The 17,698-nt window shown below is 45.6% G+C and overlaps 1 protein-coding gene across 1 annotated transcript; it reads right to left on the bottom strand.

The window, feature by feature from the left end:
- Positions 1–537: 537 nt before the first annotated feature.
- On the bottom strand, positions 538–11,524 carry ACTR10 (actin related protein 10). Its single transcript, XM_063399600.1, has 13 exons — positions 11,364–11,524; positions 9,824–9,896; positions 9,092–9,174; positions 8,039–8,147; positions 6,273–6,380; positions 6,018–6,085; positions 5,648–5,727; positions 4,843–4,878; positions 3,503–3,582; positions 3,336–3,409; positions 2,469–2,550; positions 1,660–1,861; positions 538–1,129 (listed from the first exon to the last, which is right to left on the bottom strand). Exons 1-13 carry the CDS (start codon positions 11,438–11,440, stop codon positions 948–950), a joined length of 1,254 nt encoding a protein of 417 aa, XP_063255670.1. The 5' UTR covers positions 11,441–11,524; the 3' UTR covers positions 538–947.
- Positions 11,525–17,698: the final 6,174 nt, after the last annotated feature.

Consider the following 17,698-nt stretch of genomic DNA (forward strand, 5'->3'; position numbering starts at 1 on the left):
TGTTAAGGTAAAGCACGTAGGAAACACTGACAAAACCATGCAGGAGTTACTGAAGGGCTGCAGCACATCCCCTGTGCCAGGGTTCACCAGAAGAGGAATTCTTTAAATACCAGTTTGACTCGCAGAGTCGTGCTCCAGGCACACAGCAGGTGGGCAGCACAGGGAGATCTGTCACAAAAAGCACGTTTGTGCCAATAACAGACTTCCCCACCCCCAAAAATGTTATTTTATCTTCCCAAATTTGAGACAAAAACTGCTCTTCAGGGTAGGATTTCAACCTCAGTAACCAGCAGATATCAGCAGTCACCACGTAGCCACTGAGTCAAGTTTGACATCACAACTGTTTATAATTCATTTATAATAATTTATAATCTTGCATGGCTGAACTCTTTCTTGGAGCAGACATAGGGAGAGGTTTTAGTTCAGCACTATGAGAGAATCACAGGAAGAAGAGTTCTCTGCTAAACCTCTTAAAACAGGGGAAATAATGTTCCACTACCTCTGCTAAACAGCCCCAAATCATTTCTTCACATGTGATTCAAGGGTGGAATATATTAATACAGAATTTGGCACAAATAATTCCCACAGATATTTCCCTAGTGCTGTTCATTCTTCCCAGCACGCTTAAAATGAAAATATCTTAAACCAAATTCTCTCAGCAATGCCATTTACTATACAGATAAATAATAAACAACCCAGTAGGGAACAGCTCGTGAGGGGACAGAATTTCTGCAAAACAAGACAGAAGAGCAGAGGAGTTGCCAGAGTTGTTTGTAAACTATAACTGGACAGGGTTTTAAATAGTGTTAGTGCCTACACCCTGACAACACCCACACTGTTCATATTTAATAGTGTTACACGCAAATTAACGAACAACAAAAAAAAAACAACCCAATGCACATGAATGTGGTTGGAATGGGGCAGAACTCTTGTGTGGATTTAGGTGCTTATTTCTCTGTGGAAAAAGCCCTTTTCATCAGTGGTGGGGGTGCTTTTCCAACATCAAACATCATTTCCAGAGGGGGGTTGTTGAGGCAGCACCAGTCGGGGATGCGGCCGGTCTGGCTGTAATACTCCTTGGACACAGAGCGGCTCCCAAGGATGTCCTGGAGTGCTCCAAAAATGGCTCCTACGTTATTGGCAAAGAAAAAAAACTTGTGTTAATTCCATGTAGAGTTTCTCTTCTTTCTACTTCTTCCCATCAAGAATCTCAACTGGGATATTTTAGCTCTGCCCCAGAATTTGAAGGGATGAATGGATATTGCTGCTTTCCTTTTCAGTAGCCCAGCTAGTCCCAAACTGCTTCCATTTATATCCCTGGAAAGTAACTGAAAATAAGGAATCATCTGCTCTCTGCTATCAGCAAACCTGGCTTGGTTGACCTACTTTTTACAACAAAGTTTTTATTTTAAGCACTTCAACCAAACCCTGTTGCGTTCAGGGCAATTTTTACCCCCAAAAAGTTGCCCCACAAATTCACACCAGCTGTCAGAAGATTCAGCCCACAGCAGCCGGCCAGGAAAGGAAAGCATCACAGGATTCGGTGCACAGAAATTGTTCTGGTTTGCTAACCCTAAAAATAGAAGGGTTTATCCACTACAAATCCCACTTGGAAGGGTTGGTTTTTTCTCAGCCCTGCCTCCCAGTTGCCATTCTCACCTCCCAGCCAGGCCACGCAGTTGGATTTGGCAGGGGGGGTGTGGATCCTGAAGGTTTTAGTGGCCAGAGCCTCCTTGTACTTGGGTTTCTCCACCAGGTGCCTGATCTCGGCCATGAGGCGGTGCAGGAAGCCCGGCAGCATCGCCGTGCCCCCGATCACCACCAGGTTCTCTGCCAGCTGCTTCCTGGTGTCTATGGGGCACTAAAGCAAACAGGGACACAAAAAAAACCCAGAGAAGTCAAGCTGCATGAGCTTGAAACCCTTCAGAAGTCTCTTAAAAATTCACTCCATTTCTATGCCCTCCAATTGCTGCTATTTAGCTGGAAAATAACCAACAAAACGAGAGAAATGCCTGGAGGTGCAGAGGTGAAGGCTCCAGGCACAGAACTCCTTAAACAATTTGTTTTCATAAAGAATTCTAATTGAAACGTTTGTCATATCAGCCAAGTCCATGGCTCTCCAATAAATTGCATCTCAGCAAACTTATTTAAATGGCATCAATAGCTACAGGGAGCCAACTTTAATTAACATGCATACATACCACATAATGAAAATTTCCATTTATAGTGGTTTTCTAATGCATTCTTTTCCCTAAATATAATAAGAAGTGAAGTGTTTGTATACGCCAAGAAAAAGTTCTGCAATAAATTTAATATACTGCCTGTAATAAAGATGTCCAAATTAATTTTATCCTAGCACAGGTAAACCAGCAGCCTGCAGGACTCAAAGCCTTGAGTCATTTTTAGCTGCAGGTTCTCTAAGGCTGGAGGCATTCCCTAAACTGTGGGGCTTTTTAATATAAAAATACCTGAACGAGTGAATCCAAGATCAAAGTGGCAACAGATGTCTCTTCATTATCCTGCTCAAACAGGATTTCCACCACGGAGTCTCTGTGGCACAGAGAGGGAGTGAGTGTTAACGAGCAGCAAAACCACACTGAGCTCACCTCAGGCACCCCCAGCCTCCCTGTGCCAACCCTCTGTCACTCCTGTCACACAGCCCATGCACCCTGCAGTGACAGCAGGGAAGGAACAGTCATGGAATCCTTGGGACAATCATGGAATCCTTGCAGAAGACCTTTAAGATCATCACATGCAGCATCAGCACCTTGTTCACTAAACCACATCCACACGTGGTTTGAACTCCTCCAGCAATGGTGACTCCACCACTTCTCTGGGCAGCCTGTTCCAATGCCTTACAACCCTTTCAGCAAAGACATTTTCCCTAATATCCAATCTGAACCTCTGGGCCAGGTCAACTTGAGGCCCTTTACTCTTGTCCTGTCCTCGTTCTCTGGGAGCAGAGCCCAGCCCTCACCTGGCTGCACCCTCCTGTCAGAAGTTGCAGAGTGAGAAAGTTCCCTCTGAGCCTCCTTAAGTCCAGCTTCAAATGCCCTGTTCACACTACTAAACCTGTCCTATTATCAGGCTTTCACACTCATTTCTCTGCCCCCTTCCCTCCAATCTCTCTGCTCTCATCTTCCTCTTGGAGCTCTGGAGAAGACACCCCCCTCCCATGATGGGCTTGCACTGTGCCCAGCACACAGCTCTCACTTTAGAGGCATTAAAAGCATGTGTAAGTGTCTCATTAACATCCAATTTTATGCAAATCTATGTGTTTTCAGAGTTGAAATATATCCTTGTAATGACAAATAGCCTGCCATGGCATTTCTCACCTGATGGGGCCAACTACGTGGAGAATCTTTTCTCCATCCAAAGGATAATCCACGTCTGGAGGCGGTGAGGGACGCTGGAAATAAAACCAGACTCGTGTGATTATTTCAGAGCACAAAAAGGCTGCAGACACCCCAAAAGAGCAGCAAGAGCCTCATCCTCTGCTCACCTCAGCGCTGCCATCGATGTTGAACTTGGCTGCCTGGATTTTCAGCCCCCGCTGGAGATCGCTCACGAAGCACGTGCGGACTGCGCGGAGGGGAGGAGAGGCACAAAGTGAGGCTGGAGCCTTTCATCACCAGTAAAAACAGCCAGTTTTCTTAATCCAGAGAAGAACACACCCCAGGCCCTTGCTGGTCCAAGATATTACCAAGTAAATGCAAAGAGAAGCAGTCTCTGCACTCCAGCAGGGTTCAGGTGCTCTCTAGACCACAGGTTAAATGAAGCTGTCACTAAAATGATGTTGGAAATCTTGCCTGTCCCTTCTCACACAAGTCACACAAGATTTAAAGCCAGAAGGATGCTCCTAATGGTGACTCAAGGTGCCAGGGGTTTATCCTGCCTTCACTGCAGGCCTTGCACCACAGTTTCCAATGAGGCATTGCTCATTTTCTAATCAAGCTCCTACCATGCAACATCTTCCTTACTGCAGCTCTTCAACACCCTAAGAATTCCAGAGGGTTTTTCTGCTTCCAGACAATACTGACAGAGCACAGTCTCATTTGTATCCCAGCTGCTACTGTTATTATACACTTATTTAATTTTATTTGGCACAGGTGAGCATCTTCCCCATAAACTGCTGTCACAAAAATCAACCCTTCAACACACAGACAACAATTTCATCCCTGGCCTGCTGTCTCTGGTTCCAAAAGACTGCCCAGAAAAAGCAACTCATCATAAAATGTGTGCAAGCCCAGGAATCAGAAAAGCAACTTCCACTTCACCAAGCACCAGCTGCATTTATTTTGCATTTCACTGAGGGATTTCTTCCTAATTAGACCCAAGGGATACATAGTGGTTACTGTTTTCTAGGAAAACACATCTTCTATCTGTTGCACATGTAACAATTACATGGGAATTCATGCAAATTCTGCCCAAAGAAAGACTCTGTTTTTCCTGGTGTAATAAATGTAGTTCGTGTCTCCTCTTGCCTACCTTGATTAACACACCAAAATATCTTTTATAAATACTTTTTATTTGACTTTAAAGTAGACTGAGCCTTTCTAGTTAATCTATAAACAAGACTACACAACAGTGCAATCCTCTTTCTGTGCCCACCTACCAAATCTATCTAAAAAGTTGCAACTCAACAACACAGAGGTTAAAGTGAAAGAGGAATTCAACACCTGGTTTTGTTTTCAAAGAGGAAGAACAACACTAGTTCATCCAAGAGATAATAAATATGGCAGAGAAGAGAAATAAATTCCTAAATGGAAAATATTGCACACTAGTTATTATCACACTTTAGTGCACAATTTCATACACTAGAGTTTCACAAAGCAAATTTACCTTTTATATCCTCTACTATGTCTTCTGGCACTGAGCCTGAAATAAAAAAAAAAAACAACACTTAGTTTCATTCTTAAATTCTTTTCCTATTTAAAAAAACACCTTTTTGTTCTAAGTTTGAATTACATTTAATTTATTAAACTTTCACTGACAGCAGCTTTCAAAGACTTCCAAAGCAGAAAAGATATTAAGAACAGAAATAAGTCTGTCTTTGCTCAAAACAGCCTGAAAAATTACAACAGAACTTTTATCTCAGCCTTTATTCAAAACTGCTGTGAGAAGAGGCTTATCATAAAAATAATATACCTGTTAAATCACAGAATGACTAGGTTGGAAGAGACCTCCAAGATCAAGTCCAGCCCATGCCCTAACACCTCAACTAAACCATGGTACCCAGTGCCACATCCAGTCTTTGTTTAAACACATCCAGGGATGGTGACTCCACCACCTCCCCAGGCAGGCCATTCCAGCACTTTATCACCCTTTCTGTGAAATACATTTTCCTGATATCCAACCTGTATTTCCCTTGGTGCAGCTGAAGACTGAGTCCTCTCATTCCAGAGAACAACCCCACCTGACACAGCCCCTTTCAGGGAGTTGTAGAGAGTGATAAGTTCACCCCTGAGTCTCCTTTTCTCCAGGCTGAACACCCCCAGCTCCCTCAGTTCCTCCCAGGGTTTGTGTTCCAGGCCTCTGACCAGCCTCGCTGCCTCCTCTAGAATCCTAACCCCCTTTTATTCCCTGTTAGGATGAACAGCCTTTCCCAGGGCAGCTCCCAGCACAGATGCCCCATCCCAGTCCTTACCCATCACGGAGGGCAGGCTTTGTCCTTTGGCCAGTCCCGTGTCCACCGTGCACTGCTCCAACAGCTGATACTCCAGCTCCCTAAAACAGGGCACAGGAGGTGGGACAGACAGCCAGGAACTCAGCCTGGCTCTCTGCACTACACTCCAGGGACAGGATTAGTTCCTTTCAGTTACATCCCTCTAAATAGAAACTTAAGAAGATCCCATTCCCACAGTTTTTACCACAACAGCAACAGCTGTACAGTTTTAACTCTAAAAATTGGATGTTACAGCAAGCTAAGATTTAAAAGAGGAATTTTTGCTCATGGTCAAAGAGAAATGTTCACAAATCAATAATTTGTAACCTGGAATGGATAACTATCAACTTACTTGTGGATGGCCTTTCCTCCCAGGGGAAGGGAACCCCAGCAACTCAGGATTGGAATTCCCTCGTAGATCTGCAGGAAGATCAGGAAATTCTCCTCTTTTTCATGATGAGTTTTCAGTCTGCTGGAACTAAATGCCTTTTCCCCTCTCCAATCCCTTGCATCAATCACCTTCTAACTGCTTTTGTCTGAAGTTAATTTCTAGTCAATAAAAATCTCATGTTTCACAACAGCAGGGCTGCTGAAAATGAAAGGATACAGGCAGCACCAAGCTCTCTGCATATCCACAGTCCAGCACCATGGCAGAATTGATCCCCAGCGTCAGCAGAGACATCAGGTGACTCGGAGCAAACAAAACAGAAGGGACCTACAAGGAAACCAAAAGCAAAGTTCATAGGATGAGTAAAAAAGAATTGAATTATTCCAGTACTAATCTAATGAACAAAATGCAACAGGATTGCAAATTCTGTGTTCATCTTTTTTGTGCTGCACACCAGGTACTTCAGTAATGATGGATGTTGGAACGGGCTTGTAAGAAAAGCAAGTGTTGGCTATAAAACTCAGATCAAGTTTCTTATTGTTATTGAAAAGAAATGAAAGAAGCTGAAGTACAGCCACTTGAAAAGCTGTAAAAACTTGAAGATGTGAATAGAAGTGTTGTAAAACCCATAAAAGTGTGCCTTATGACAAATACTGCACCCAAACAGAAGAGGCTGTTTAAAACACTCTCACAAAAACAATGTGGAAACTCAAGTTAAAATTACATGAGAATCACATCCTTCTTCCAGAATTCCATAAATCTAGTTTCCAAGAAAGCAACAGTTCCTTTAAAGGAACATTTTGAAGAGTGTATTAAATGAGGAATTTCAATTTCTGCACTTACAGGAAATCTACTGACCCTTAACCCAGAGACAGAAGGTAAAATATTGACCCTGTATTAATAAACCACTCCTTGCATCAAATAGAGAAAGAAAAACCAGAGAGAATTAACCTTCCATCAGTATTAACTGGCTTCTTAACAAGTTACAAAGTCTATCCATCAAGGTATGACTGACAAACCATTTTGCATGGGATGTGCTTTAGCTGAGGCATTTTATTGCTGTAAAGGGATTAGAAAAAAACCTCAAAAAACTGACTCCAATCTTTCAGCAAGTTGAAGTCATCAGAAAATTTTAGCAATAGTAAGAAAGAATTATGCAGGAGTTTGAGATTAACTGGTAAACTGTGTTGTGGAAAGACTGAAGAAGTACTGCAGACAAACTGATTTCATTACTTTTTACAGAAAAACCTTAACCTTTGCTGTGTCTGAATTGAAGAAGCACGGAGTCACCTTCTAAAACATTTTCTGTTACAACTGAGCAAGATTTAGGTTCAGACTTTTCACAGAATCCTTGACTTGGTTGGGTTGGAGGGAACCTTAAGATCATCCAGTTCCACCTTCCTCTATTCCAACCTGGAGGTTGCTCCAAGCCCATCCAGCCTGGCCTTGAACGCTTCCAGGGACAGAGCAGCCACAGGTTTGTGTTTTTACCCCACAACTTTTCTTCATGAAGACTGATTAAACAGAGAAGGTGTTTGATTTGAGGTAAGCTCTGCTCTAAATGAGCACAGCTTGTGCTGGGCAGGCCTTGACTGTGGCAGGAATCCTGACAGGAATTGCTGACAGGGCACTAAGGAGTGTCTAAATATAAATCCTGGCTGCAGGCAGGGCTCAGTGGGGATTATTGGATCTGTCTGGGACAGCACACTGTGAGCTGTATTATCTGCAAGCCAGGGAAACCCTGCAGAATCTTGTTAATTGCTGCTGCTTTGTGGCCTTATGAAGAGTCAGAACGGAACAAAAATGGTCTTTAAACCAACTTCCATGCCCTACTTCCTCACACCATCATCTGATTTTTCTTCTTTATGCCTCTCACTCTTTTGCCACAATTTTCATCTTTTTTTTTGTCCACATCTGGTACTGACTGTAAGCAAAATTCCTCCTGGCAAGCAGAGCAAATGTACACATTTCTGTCAAACACTTACCTCAAAATGCTTGAAAAGGACCCTGGTGAGGGTGTCCCTGAAGTGTGAAGGGCACAGGACCGACTCTATGATCACAACACGCCTGTCCCTGGGATTCACCAGCAGGTGCCTAAAAAAGAGAAGATGTGTAAAGCAAAACTGGGAGGTTTAAGCATTTTAAGCACATATTATGAGATCTGTCCCACAGTCATTTTCCATTTTCCTCAAAAATCCTAAAGATTTGCATTTAGATAGCATTTGCTACAGCAGAATTTAAAGTCTTTTTCACAAATCTAAAAACCCCGATGCTTTCCTAAAAGAAAGTCAGGAAACTGATTCAGGGAAAACAAGTTACAGAGCTCTCAGCCAGAGCCTGTATTTCTGTATATTCATTATACATTGGTAAATCAAGATACAGTAATACAAAAATAAGTCATCAGTGGCTTGTCCAGTGTCATAAAGCACACAAGGATGATGATTCTCTGATACGCAGATGCTCTGATTTCAGTGGAAGAGGATGAAATTGTGCTGATTTCAATTGCAAAGTGATGGTCCAGGACAGGAGAAGAAAAGAACCAAACCCACAGCAGATGTGAGGCACAGAAATTAAATCCTGTTTTCCCTGATGGCTTTCACTGTGTAAAAATATGGATTGGAAGCAAAGAGAAAAGGCCAAGTCCGATTTCATTATTCACTAAGGGTACTAAAAACAGAATAAAGAGATGTATTGCTGAGGTAAAAACATTCCACAGCTAAAGATTGCTCCTTCCAAACCACTGTGGAGAGAGTTCTGCACTGATAAGAGCTTCAGCCCCACCAAAATCAATGCAGCTCCTGAGGTAATGCCTTCCCCTTCTCAGGCCCTTTATAAACACCTCAGCTGAAAGATCATTTATCAAACGCTTTCTGCTTCTACAGAGCAACTGCTGCTGCAGGGCAGGAACTCAGTAAGATAACCTGGATCTCCTGCACCACCACAGCCCCTTGCAAAGTCTTATCTCTGTTTTCTTATCTCACCAGGCAGTGTCCATCCCCTGCTCTCACCCCTGAAGTGCTCACAGAGGTGTTTCTCACCTGAAATACAGCATGTGGATAAATTCCTTCAGGTAGGAATACAGCTCCTCTGTGTTGATGTTGTACTGAACCACCTTGACAGGCTGGGAAGGGAAAACATCCACACTCAGCTCAAATGCTGGGCACTGAGTGATTATTTATATACAAATATATGTTTATTTTAATATTTAAATAATTATTACTCACATAATTACATATATTTATAAATATATTCTTATATATTCACACATTATATACAAAGAAATACATACGATACATACATAATGGATATTTAATCTGACATTATATATAAACACTCACTCTTGCCTGATTTGCTCTTTGTCCTTAAAACATCTCATAAACTCACCCTAGAACTAAATTCCAGAGTTAATTAATTTTAATTAATTAATTTAAAACTCATTTTTCATACAGGCAACTTGGAATAAGTTTTCTAAATCTACCATCCTCTACTAAAAGAAATTTAAAAAGCATAACTAGGCAAAGTAATTTCTCAATAAATACCCCAAAACACAAATTCCATGGGGGCTGAGCAGCAATTTACAGCAGCACTGGCACCACATTTACCTGCACTTACTCACAGTTTTTAATAGCAGCAGTTAAAATAATGAGAAATATGATAATATTTCAGAATATTTTATTCAAGCAGTGAAAAATGGCTTGTGATGGACAGAAAAAAGCATCTTCAGATTCTTTTTATGCCACAAAACTCTGAACACCATAAAAACAGCTCACCTTTGAGACATCAGGTTTCTTGATTTCACTGGGGATGATGCATCTTGGTCCTGTTTCTCCTGCAAACCCACACCTGGAAGGAAATGTTGAAAATCTGATTATTTGAAGTCACCATTTGACCCCCTGGGCTTGGGGACCATCAGGGAGTAATGAATTAGGGAATTTTGTTAGTGCAGAGAGGGGTTTTGCACACAGCTTTCCTATCCAGTCACTTGGAGATAAATTTAAAGACAGACCAAAAGATAAAGATTTTTGTGTCTTTTTTTAAATTGACTCCCTCAACAAAAGGATAAAATCAGCAGCAACCCCAAACTTTTCAGAAAGCCACCTGGTCTTCCTCAAACACACAAAAGCTGGACTGAAGAAAGGAAATTAAAAGCAAAATGAAGTTTTATTTTAGTCTCGGTGCCTGATGTTTGTTTCACCCCTGCCACTCCCAACAACTACAAATCTCAGGAGAAAACTACATTATTCTGTAAAGCTGCTGGATTTGGAGCATTTTTATGCACAAAGTCAATTAATATTTGATTTCTGTATTTAGCTGCTGTCAACGTGTTGGATCATCTCAGAAAAAAAAAATCTTGAAACAACCACAATTCAGAATTTAATTTTCTTCTTTTGCCTCAGATTCTTGTGCAGTCCCAGTGCGTACAGATAGTTTTCCTCCAACTTTGAGCTAATTTCAGCCTCGTTTAGAAAAGAACAGACATTTCTCATACAATTCAGCTGCTATTACTTCTATGAGAATGAAGGCTGGAAACAGACCCTAAAAACAGAATATTCAGGGAAAAAGCTTTTCTAAAAGAGCTTGTTACTGGATAAACAATGCCCAGGGAATAAAAGCTCCCAAGCACCACAAACTTGGGATAAGATTTCAATTGGCCACAGGACGTGAGTCCACAAAAAGCCCCTCATGGCAATCACTTGTCCCCGTCCACAAAGGCTCTGTTAAATCCTCCCAATCCCAGGTAACACAGCTTTTGGCCCACAAGATTAAATACTAAATAAATAGGGAGCATTCCTGCTTCAGCACTCAGCTAAATCTTGTTTTAATTGAAAACACAAGACTAAAAACCAAGGCTGTTCATTACCAGCTCCACACCACACAGATCAACTCAGAAAGGGAAAAAACCCATAATTATTATTGGAATAATGGTTGGGACTGGAAGGGGACTTAAAAACCATCTAATTCCACCCCCTGCCATAGGTAAGGACACCTTCCACTAGCCCAGGTTGCTCCAAGCACCGTCCAGCCTGGTCCTGGACACTTCCAGGGATGGGGCAGCTACAGCTTCTCTGGATAATTTGTGCCAGGGCCTCAGCACCCTCACAGCCAAGATTTTTTCCCCACTATCCCACCTAACCCTGTCCCCTGGCAGAGCGAAGCCATTCCCCCATGTCCTGTCACTCCAGCCTCTCGTCCTAAATCCTTCCCCAGCTCTCCTGGAGCCCCTTTAGCCACTGGAAGGGGCTCTGAGTTCTCCCTGGAGCCTTCCCTTCTCCAGACCCTCAAATCCTGAGCGCAGTGCGGGGCACTCACTTGGTGAAGGCCTGTCCCAGGTCGATCACCACGGCGGTCTTCTCCCCGCCGCTGCCGAGCCCCTCGTACAGCGGCATCGCGGCCCGGCCTCCCTTTCTCCCCTTCTCCTTCCTCCCGTTCCCTTCTCCCTTTCCCTCCCGCTCCACCTCCCTCAGCCGCCGCTACACGGGGCCTTCCTCCTCCCCGGCGCGCAGGGCTGCCCGCGGCGCCTGTCCGCCTCGCCGCCGCCCCGCCGCTTCCCTCGGGCCCGCGCCGCAGCTCCAGCCTCATCCCACAGGGCTCCAGAGCGGCCGGGAATGCGGCGGTGCCGGGGGCGGGCGCGGTGCGGCGCGGTTTCCCCTCAGCCCCGCTCGGGCGGCACGGAGGGCAGCCATGGGGAGGAGGGCAGAGGAGTCATGGAGGGGCCTGAGGGGAGGGAGGGGCCCGAGGGGCGGGGCCTGAGGGGAGGAGCCTGAGGGGCGAGGGCGGGGCTAGGGTGTGGTGTGGGCGGGGCTAGAGTGGGATGAGGGCGGGGCAAGGGTGAGGTGGGGCGGGGCTAGGATGAGGTGAGGGCGGGGAGAGGGCGGGGCGAGGGATGAGGGCGGGGCTAGGGTGGGATGAGGGCGGGGCTAGGGTGAGGTGGGGCGGGGCTAGGATGAGGTGAAGGCGGGGCTAGGGTGAGGTGAGGGCGGGGCTAGGGTGGGGTGAGGGCGGGGCGAGGGCGGGGTCTGCGTGAGGGGGCGCGCGGGCGGCGCTGCTCGCGCTCCAGAAAAATGGCAAAAGTCACAGAATTATTTAGACCCGCCAATTTCATCGAGTGCAGCCATTCCAGCACTAAAACCATGTCTCCAAATGCCGCATCTACACGGCTTTTAAATTCGTCCAGGGATAAGAACTCTGTCAATTCCCTGCGCAGCCTGTGCTGGGACTGGACAGCTCTTTCTGGGAAGGAATTTTTCCCAGTAGCCAACCTAAACTGCCCATGGGACAATTGGAGGCCGTTCCCTCTCCTCCTGTCCCTGTTCACTGGGAGCAGAGCCCGATCCCCCAAGGCTGTCCCCTCTTATCAGGAGTTGTGCAGAGCCACCAGGTCCCCCTGAGTCTCCTTTACTCCAGGCTGAGCCCCTTCCCAGCTCCCTCAGCCTCTCCTGGGGCTCCAGACCCTTCCCCAGCTCCGTTCCCTTCTCTGGACACGCTCCAGCCCCTCAGTGCCTTTCTTGTTCTGAGGGGCCCAAAACTGCCCCCAGGACTGGAGGTGCCTCAGCACTGCCCTGGTCCTGCTGCCACACCACGGCTGATACAGAAAAAGCCACATTTAATGCAAAAAGCCATTTCTGTGCATTTAAGCACAGTACCCTCAGGGTACAGCATCCTCCCTTTTAAGCAGAAATAAAACAACTTAGAGACTAAAAAAGCCACATCACTTTGCTGCTCCAGGAATGTGCTGGTTGGGAGTGAAGATGGAAGCTCAAAATACAGTGAGGCTAGAAATGATAAACTCTATGGTGGTAACAACATGTGCAGGGCCAGGGGTTGGGCACAGTGATCCTTGTGGATCCCTTTCAGCTCAGGACCTTCCAGGAATCCATCCTTTCAAGACTGGATCGCCTGAGACAGCTGATAAGAGAGGCAGAAGATCACCTGTGCTTAGTAGTAAGAACCTGATCAATAAAAGGTGTTTTGATGAATATTGTTTGCGGTATGTGTCTCCCCTGGCTGGGAAAAGGGAATTTCTCACAGAATTTGGTCGGGGTAATGTAAATTTGGGATCACTCGTGGAAGAGATTCCGAAGGTAGCGCTTGTCCCACTCCCAACACCATCTTCTTTCCTTGCCAATCCTCCCCTTCCCCACAATAACCACACCTGTAAAAGCAGCAGCTCTTCAGCAGTTGTGATGTCCTGGAGTGTGACTGTGGCCCTCTGCTCACACCTCCAAAAGACGAGTCCTGGGTGTTTATTTCAGCAAAGTGCACAACACCCATTTCTTCTTCAGGGAAGCAAAATAAGCATTGAAAAAACAATTAACTGAGGAGCTGAGTCTAGACATTTGCTCATTGCCAGACAGGCCAGGCTGAGAGCCTGAGGGTTTATGCAGGGGAGGATAGGGGTGCTAATGAAGGCAGACGATTTCAGGGAAGGCTGTGGTGACACTGCCGTGCTCTGTTGTCACTGAACCCAGCCCTGCTGACCTGTGAGCTTGTGCATGCTGTGCTTTTCACCATGCTTTCTGCTCTGCAGCAGTGCTGTTTGACCCACGTCCACGCTTTCTGTCTGCAGCCCCTGAACGTGGAGGGGTGTGGGAGTCGGATGATGAGTGGGAGTGATGTGAGACGCTGAAAGCTGTCGCTGCCACCATCTGCTGTGTCGCCTGGGCCAGCCCTGCACTAGCCCGTGGGCTAGCAGCTCTGCACAAACGCTTTCTCTGCAGCTCCTGTCACAGCCTGGTGGTGTTCCCCCCTTCTGGTCACCCTAAAGTCATCAAGGTGACAAAGCTGGTCGAGAGGCAGCACTGAGAAGGTCCTGGTGTGTGTGGAGCAGAAGTGCAGACTGGGAGAGCTGAAGCAGATGGAAGCATTTGAGCCATTTGAGGCCATTTCTTCTTGTCCTGTCCCTGTTCCCTAGGAGCAGAGCCTGATCCCCCCTGGCTGTCCCCTCCTGTCAGGGAGTTGTGCAGAGCCAGAAAATTCCCCCTGAGCCTCCTTTTCTCCAGGCTGAGACCCTTTCCCAGCTCCCTCAGCCTCTCCTGGTGCTCCAGACCCTTCCCCAGCTCCGTTCCTGGATGCGTTGCAGCCCCTCCATGCCTTTCTTGTCCCTAAACTGCCCCCAGGAAATGTCTCCTTGCAGCATCCTGGAAGGGCTCTTGGAGGACACAAGAGGAATCCAGGCAGAGCAAAGGGAATGCAGGAAGGGTGTGAAGAAGGGGAACTTTGCAGTGACAAACTCAGGGGAGACTCCTCCCAAAGCCCTTTACATCCCTCATAAACCCCTGCTCTCTCCTTCAGGCACCATCCCGCAGCTCCATACGAGCCCAGGCACTCTTCAAACAACCCATCAGCAGCTTCCCATCGCCTCCTAGGAGAGGAAAACTGAGGAGCAAGGTGGTGATGTGAGGTACAGAAACAGTGATGGGACCAGCACACACCTAGTGAATTCTGCAGGAGGAGGGATCATTGCCAAGGCAGCAGTGGAGGATGCCAACACGTGAAAAAATAAACAAACAAAACTCTGCAGTGATTAAACATTGTGACACCGAGTTCAACTTGCCTTATGATTCTGTGTGGTTTTATGTTTTCAGTGGCTGTTTAAATTATTTTTTTTATGGTTAGTATTTTATGGCCTTCCAGAACATGGAAATGTAGCTGAACTTTAAAGGATGTGCAAACAAAAAGGCATGGAAATATGTTCAAATGTCATTTCCACAACAGAACCTTAACTCTGCCATGTTTGAGCAATTTCCCAGTGCACCAAGACTATGCACTCAGTGGTAACTATGCCTGACTGAGATGGAAATTATGTTCAAATAACTTTTCTGTATTTGGTTTTCCTGTCAGGGAAACAATCCCAGAATTTTCCAAGTGCTCCTGGAGAGATTCTGTTCAGACACAAGGTAAAATTTTCACAATGAGAACAATCAGCCACTGGAATAATCTTCCCAGGGAAGTGGTGGATCCCTCAACGTTGGACACTTTAAGATTCAGCTGCACAGAGTGCTGGGCCATCTTGTTTCAACTGTGATTTTGCCAAGAAAAGTTGTGTCAGATAATCCTTGAGACCCTTTCCAACCTGGTATTCCATAATTCTGAGATAAGTTACAGCCTGGAGTGCTGTGCAGTCACTGTGCCTGGTGAGAATGTGCTCTCAATGGAGTGTGAACATTCTTCCTCTCAAATTCTGTAAAATCCTCCTGAGTATCTCTGTCATAGGCGTCTTTTAAAGACATAATATGCTAAATGTTGTTGCTCTTGAAATACTTTAGGTCCAAAAATTGGAATAATTTAGATAATATATGGTTAAAGTCTAAGCCTGATGTTTGCATGATCTGTTTTCATCCCCAAATCTCACCCATTTATGACATCTTACCGTTCTATAATTACATATTTACAGCACTATGCTTATGTTTTTAATATAATGTTTTATGTAAAATGACTGCTTAGATATTTTTTGCAAAAATCAGGGACCCTACTTGAAATCCACAGCCCCTGGCTTCCTCCTGAATGTATTATCCCTGGGTTAGGAATGATCAGAGTTTCCTGCTAATCACATCACTGTCTTTATAGTCCATTGGAAATCTCCTCTGAAATTACGTTAATCAATCACAGTTAACACGAGTTCTGAAATGCAAGCTGCAGCTTAAAAGTGGCTTAATTTAATGGATGGGCTTTTCAGAGTTATTGATAATAGGTGCCAGAGAGTTAGAGATGTGCCAGGGTTTTGTAACCAAATTCATCCACGCCGAGCTGGTTTAATCAAGGAAGCTGCTTGCATAACGTGAAGAGCACTCGCTCTCCCCCGAATATGTGACTGTTGAGGAAACAGATGGTGATGCTAACCCGAAAGAATCAGGCTATAAATACATTCAGGATAACAATATAAATGCAGATAATTATTCACAGTCTAAGGAGACGGTGGGACAATTAAGCCAGCTCGTAAGAAGAATGTCCAGCAGAGTGAAGAGCAGGATTTCCATAACATAATAAGAAATTGTTCCCTGAGTGCAGCCAGTTCATGCAACTCTTGGGAGCGGTGCTACCTCTGACAGGCAAGGAAGAGGTCACATAAGGACATAAAAATACAAGAAATTAATGGTAGCTCATTGAAATAAGTGAAAACTCTTATATCATAAAATCATAGACCAGTCTGTGTTGGAAGGGAGCTTAAAACGAATTTAGTTCCACTCCCTGCCCTGGGCAGGGACACCTTCCACTATCTCAGGCTGCTCTAAGCTCCATCCAACCTGGAACACTGCCAGGGATCCAGGGGCAGCCACAGCTTCTCTGGGCAACCTGTGCCAGGGCCTCATCATCCTCAGGGCCAGGAATTTCTTCCTAATAACCAATCTAAACCTATTCTCTTTCAGTCTGAAGCCATTCCCCCTCCTCTCATCAGTGCAGGCTCTTGTACAAAGTCCCTCCCCAGCTTTCTCTCAGCTGCCTTGGAGCAGTGGAAGGCCACAATCAGGTCACCCCAAAGCCTTCTCCTTTCTTTGCTGGCTGAGCAATCCCAGCCCTTCCTCATAGCAGAGCTGCTCCATCCCTCTGCTCATCTCTGTGCCCTCCTCTGGAATCGCTCCAACAAAACAAAATTTGTACCACGGTTCTTTTTGCCTAACTCAGTCCTTTTCCTCTCCCCCTTTTTCGGGATCCTGTTGGCATTCACGCCACTGGCTTGAAGCAGAGAGCTCCTCTCGGGTGTCCTGCGGACTTGTCATTGTCACCGCGCTCTGCTCTGCCCCGCGCTGCTCCTCCAGGTGGCGGCTGCAGAACCCGCCCGGAGGGCTCGAAGGAAACGCTTCTCATAAAGAAAATCACTTTTCCCTGCTCGCCCCGAAACAGGCAGCTCTCGGCTGAATTAATCCCCGCGGAGCACTTGCGAACATTGCAAACACAAAGGAATGTGTCCTGCAGCACAAACACTGCGTGGCTACTACGGCACGGAACCAGCACGCCCAGCTAATACTCTGCTGCCTTGAAAGGCAAAATACCTGCCTGCACCCCTGCAGAGACTCGGATTTCAGCTGGACCCAGGCAGATTTCAACAGCAGAGCATTATTAGTTTTAATTTGTCATAAAATAAACACTCTTTTGTGTGCCTACATTGGCTGGCTTAGTCTGTGTACTCACTTCTAGGTCTCCCTAATCTCTACAGGCTGAGGCAGGGACCCATCCCTTCCTCACAAAATCAGGGAATTAAATCCTTAGGGCCAGCTTTAGACGTTCTGGAGATCACAGAGTGTTTCCTCACCTTTTTCTAGCACACAGATTCAAGGGGATCCACATATCAACTCTTTGAAGGGAGAAAAAGGAGGAAAGCCCCCTGTTAGGGGTTCTGCTGACAGCTGAATCTGGTTCCTGCTGAAAAAAAAAAAGGCTATATTGATTTGAATGTTTCCAAAACAAAAATGTGTATTTCTCTGCTCTTAACTGTACTCAAGGGGAAAAATGAAAACACTGCTGGTGTCTGGAGCATTGCTCTTTCACTGTCAAACACAGTGCTCCTCCCACCCAGGCATCCCAACTCCGTATGTCACCCTTGGGAAAGACCCCCAAAGTCTCTGTGGTGGGGGCTTTCAACCCCTCCTTGCTATTTTAGAAAGAGAGGAATGGACTGGCAGTACTGACACTGCACTTCTTTAAAA

This window comes from Prinia subflava, chromosome 5, assembly GCF_021018805.1.
Source record: "Prinia subflava isolate CZ2003 ecotype Zambia chromosome 5, Cam_Psub_1.2, whole genome shotgun sequence".
Taxonomy (NCBI): Eukaryota; Metazoa; Chordata; class Aves; order Passeriformes; family Cisticolidae; genus Prinia; species Prinia subflava.

Excerpts from the sequence above, each read along its gene's own strand:
- ACTR10 (XM_063399600.1), bottom strand. The coding sequence starts at position 11,440 with ATGCCGCTGTACGAGGGGCTCGGCAGCGGCGGGGAGAAGACCGCCGTG. Across the intron at positions 9,897-11,363 it reads CTGGGACAGGCCTTCACCAA|GTGTGGGTTTGCAGGAGAAA; the intron begins GTGAGTGCCCCG and ends ATTTCCTTCCAG. Across the intron at positions 8,148-9,091 it reads ATCCACATGCTGTATTTCAG|GCACCTGCTGGTGAATCCCA; the intron begins GTGAGAAACACC and ends TCTCTTTTTTAG.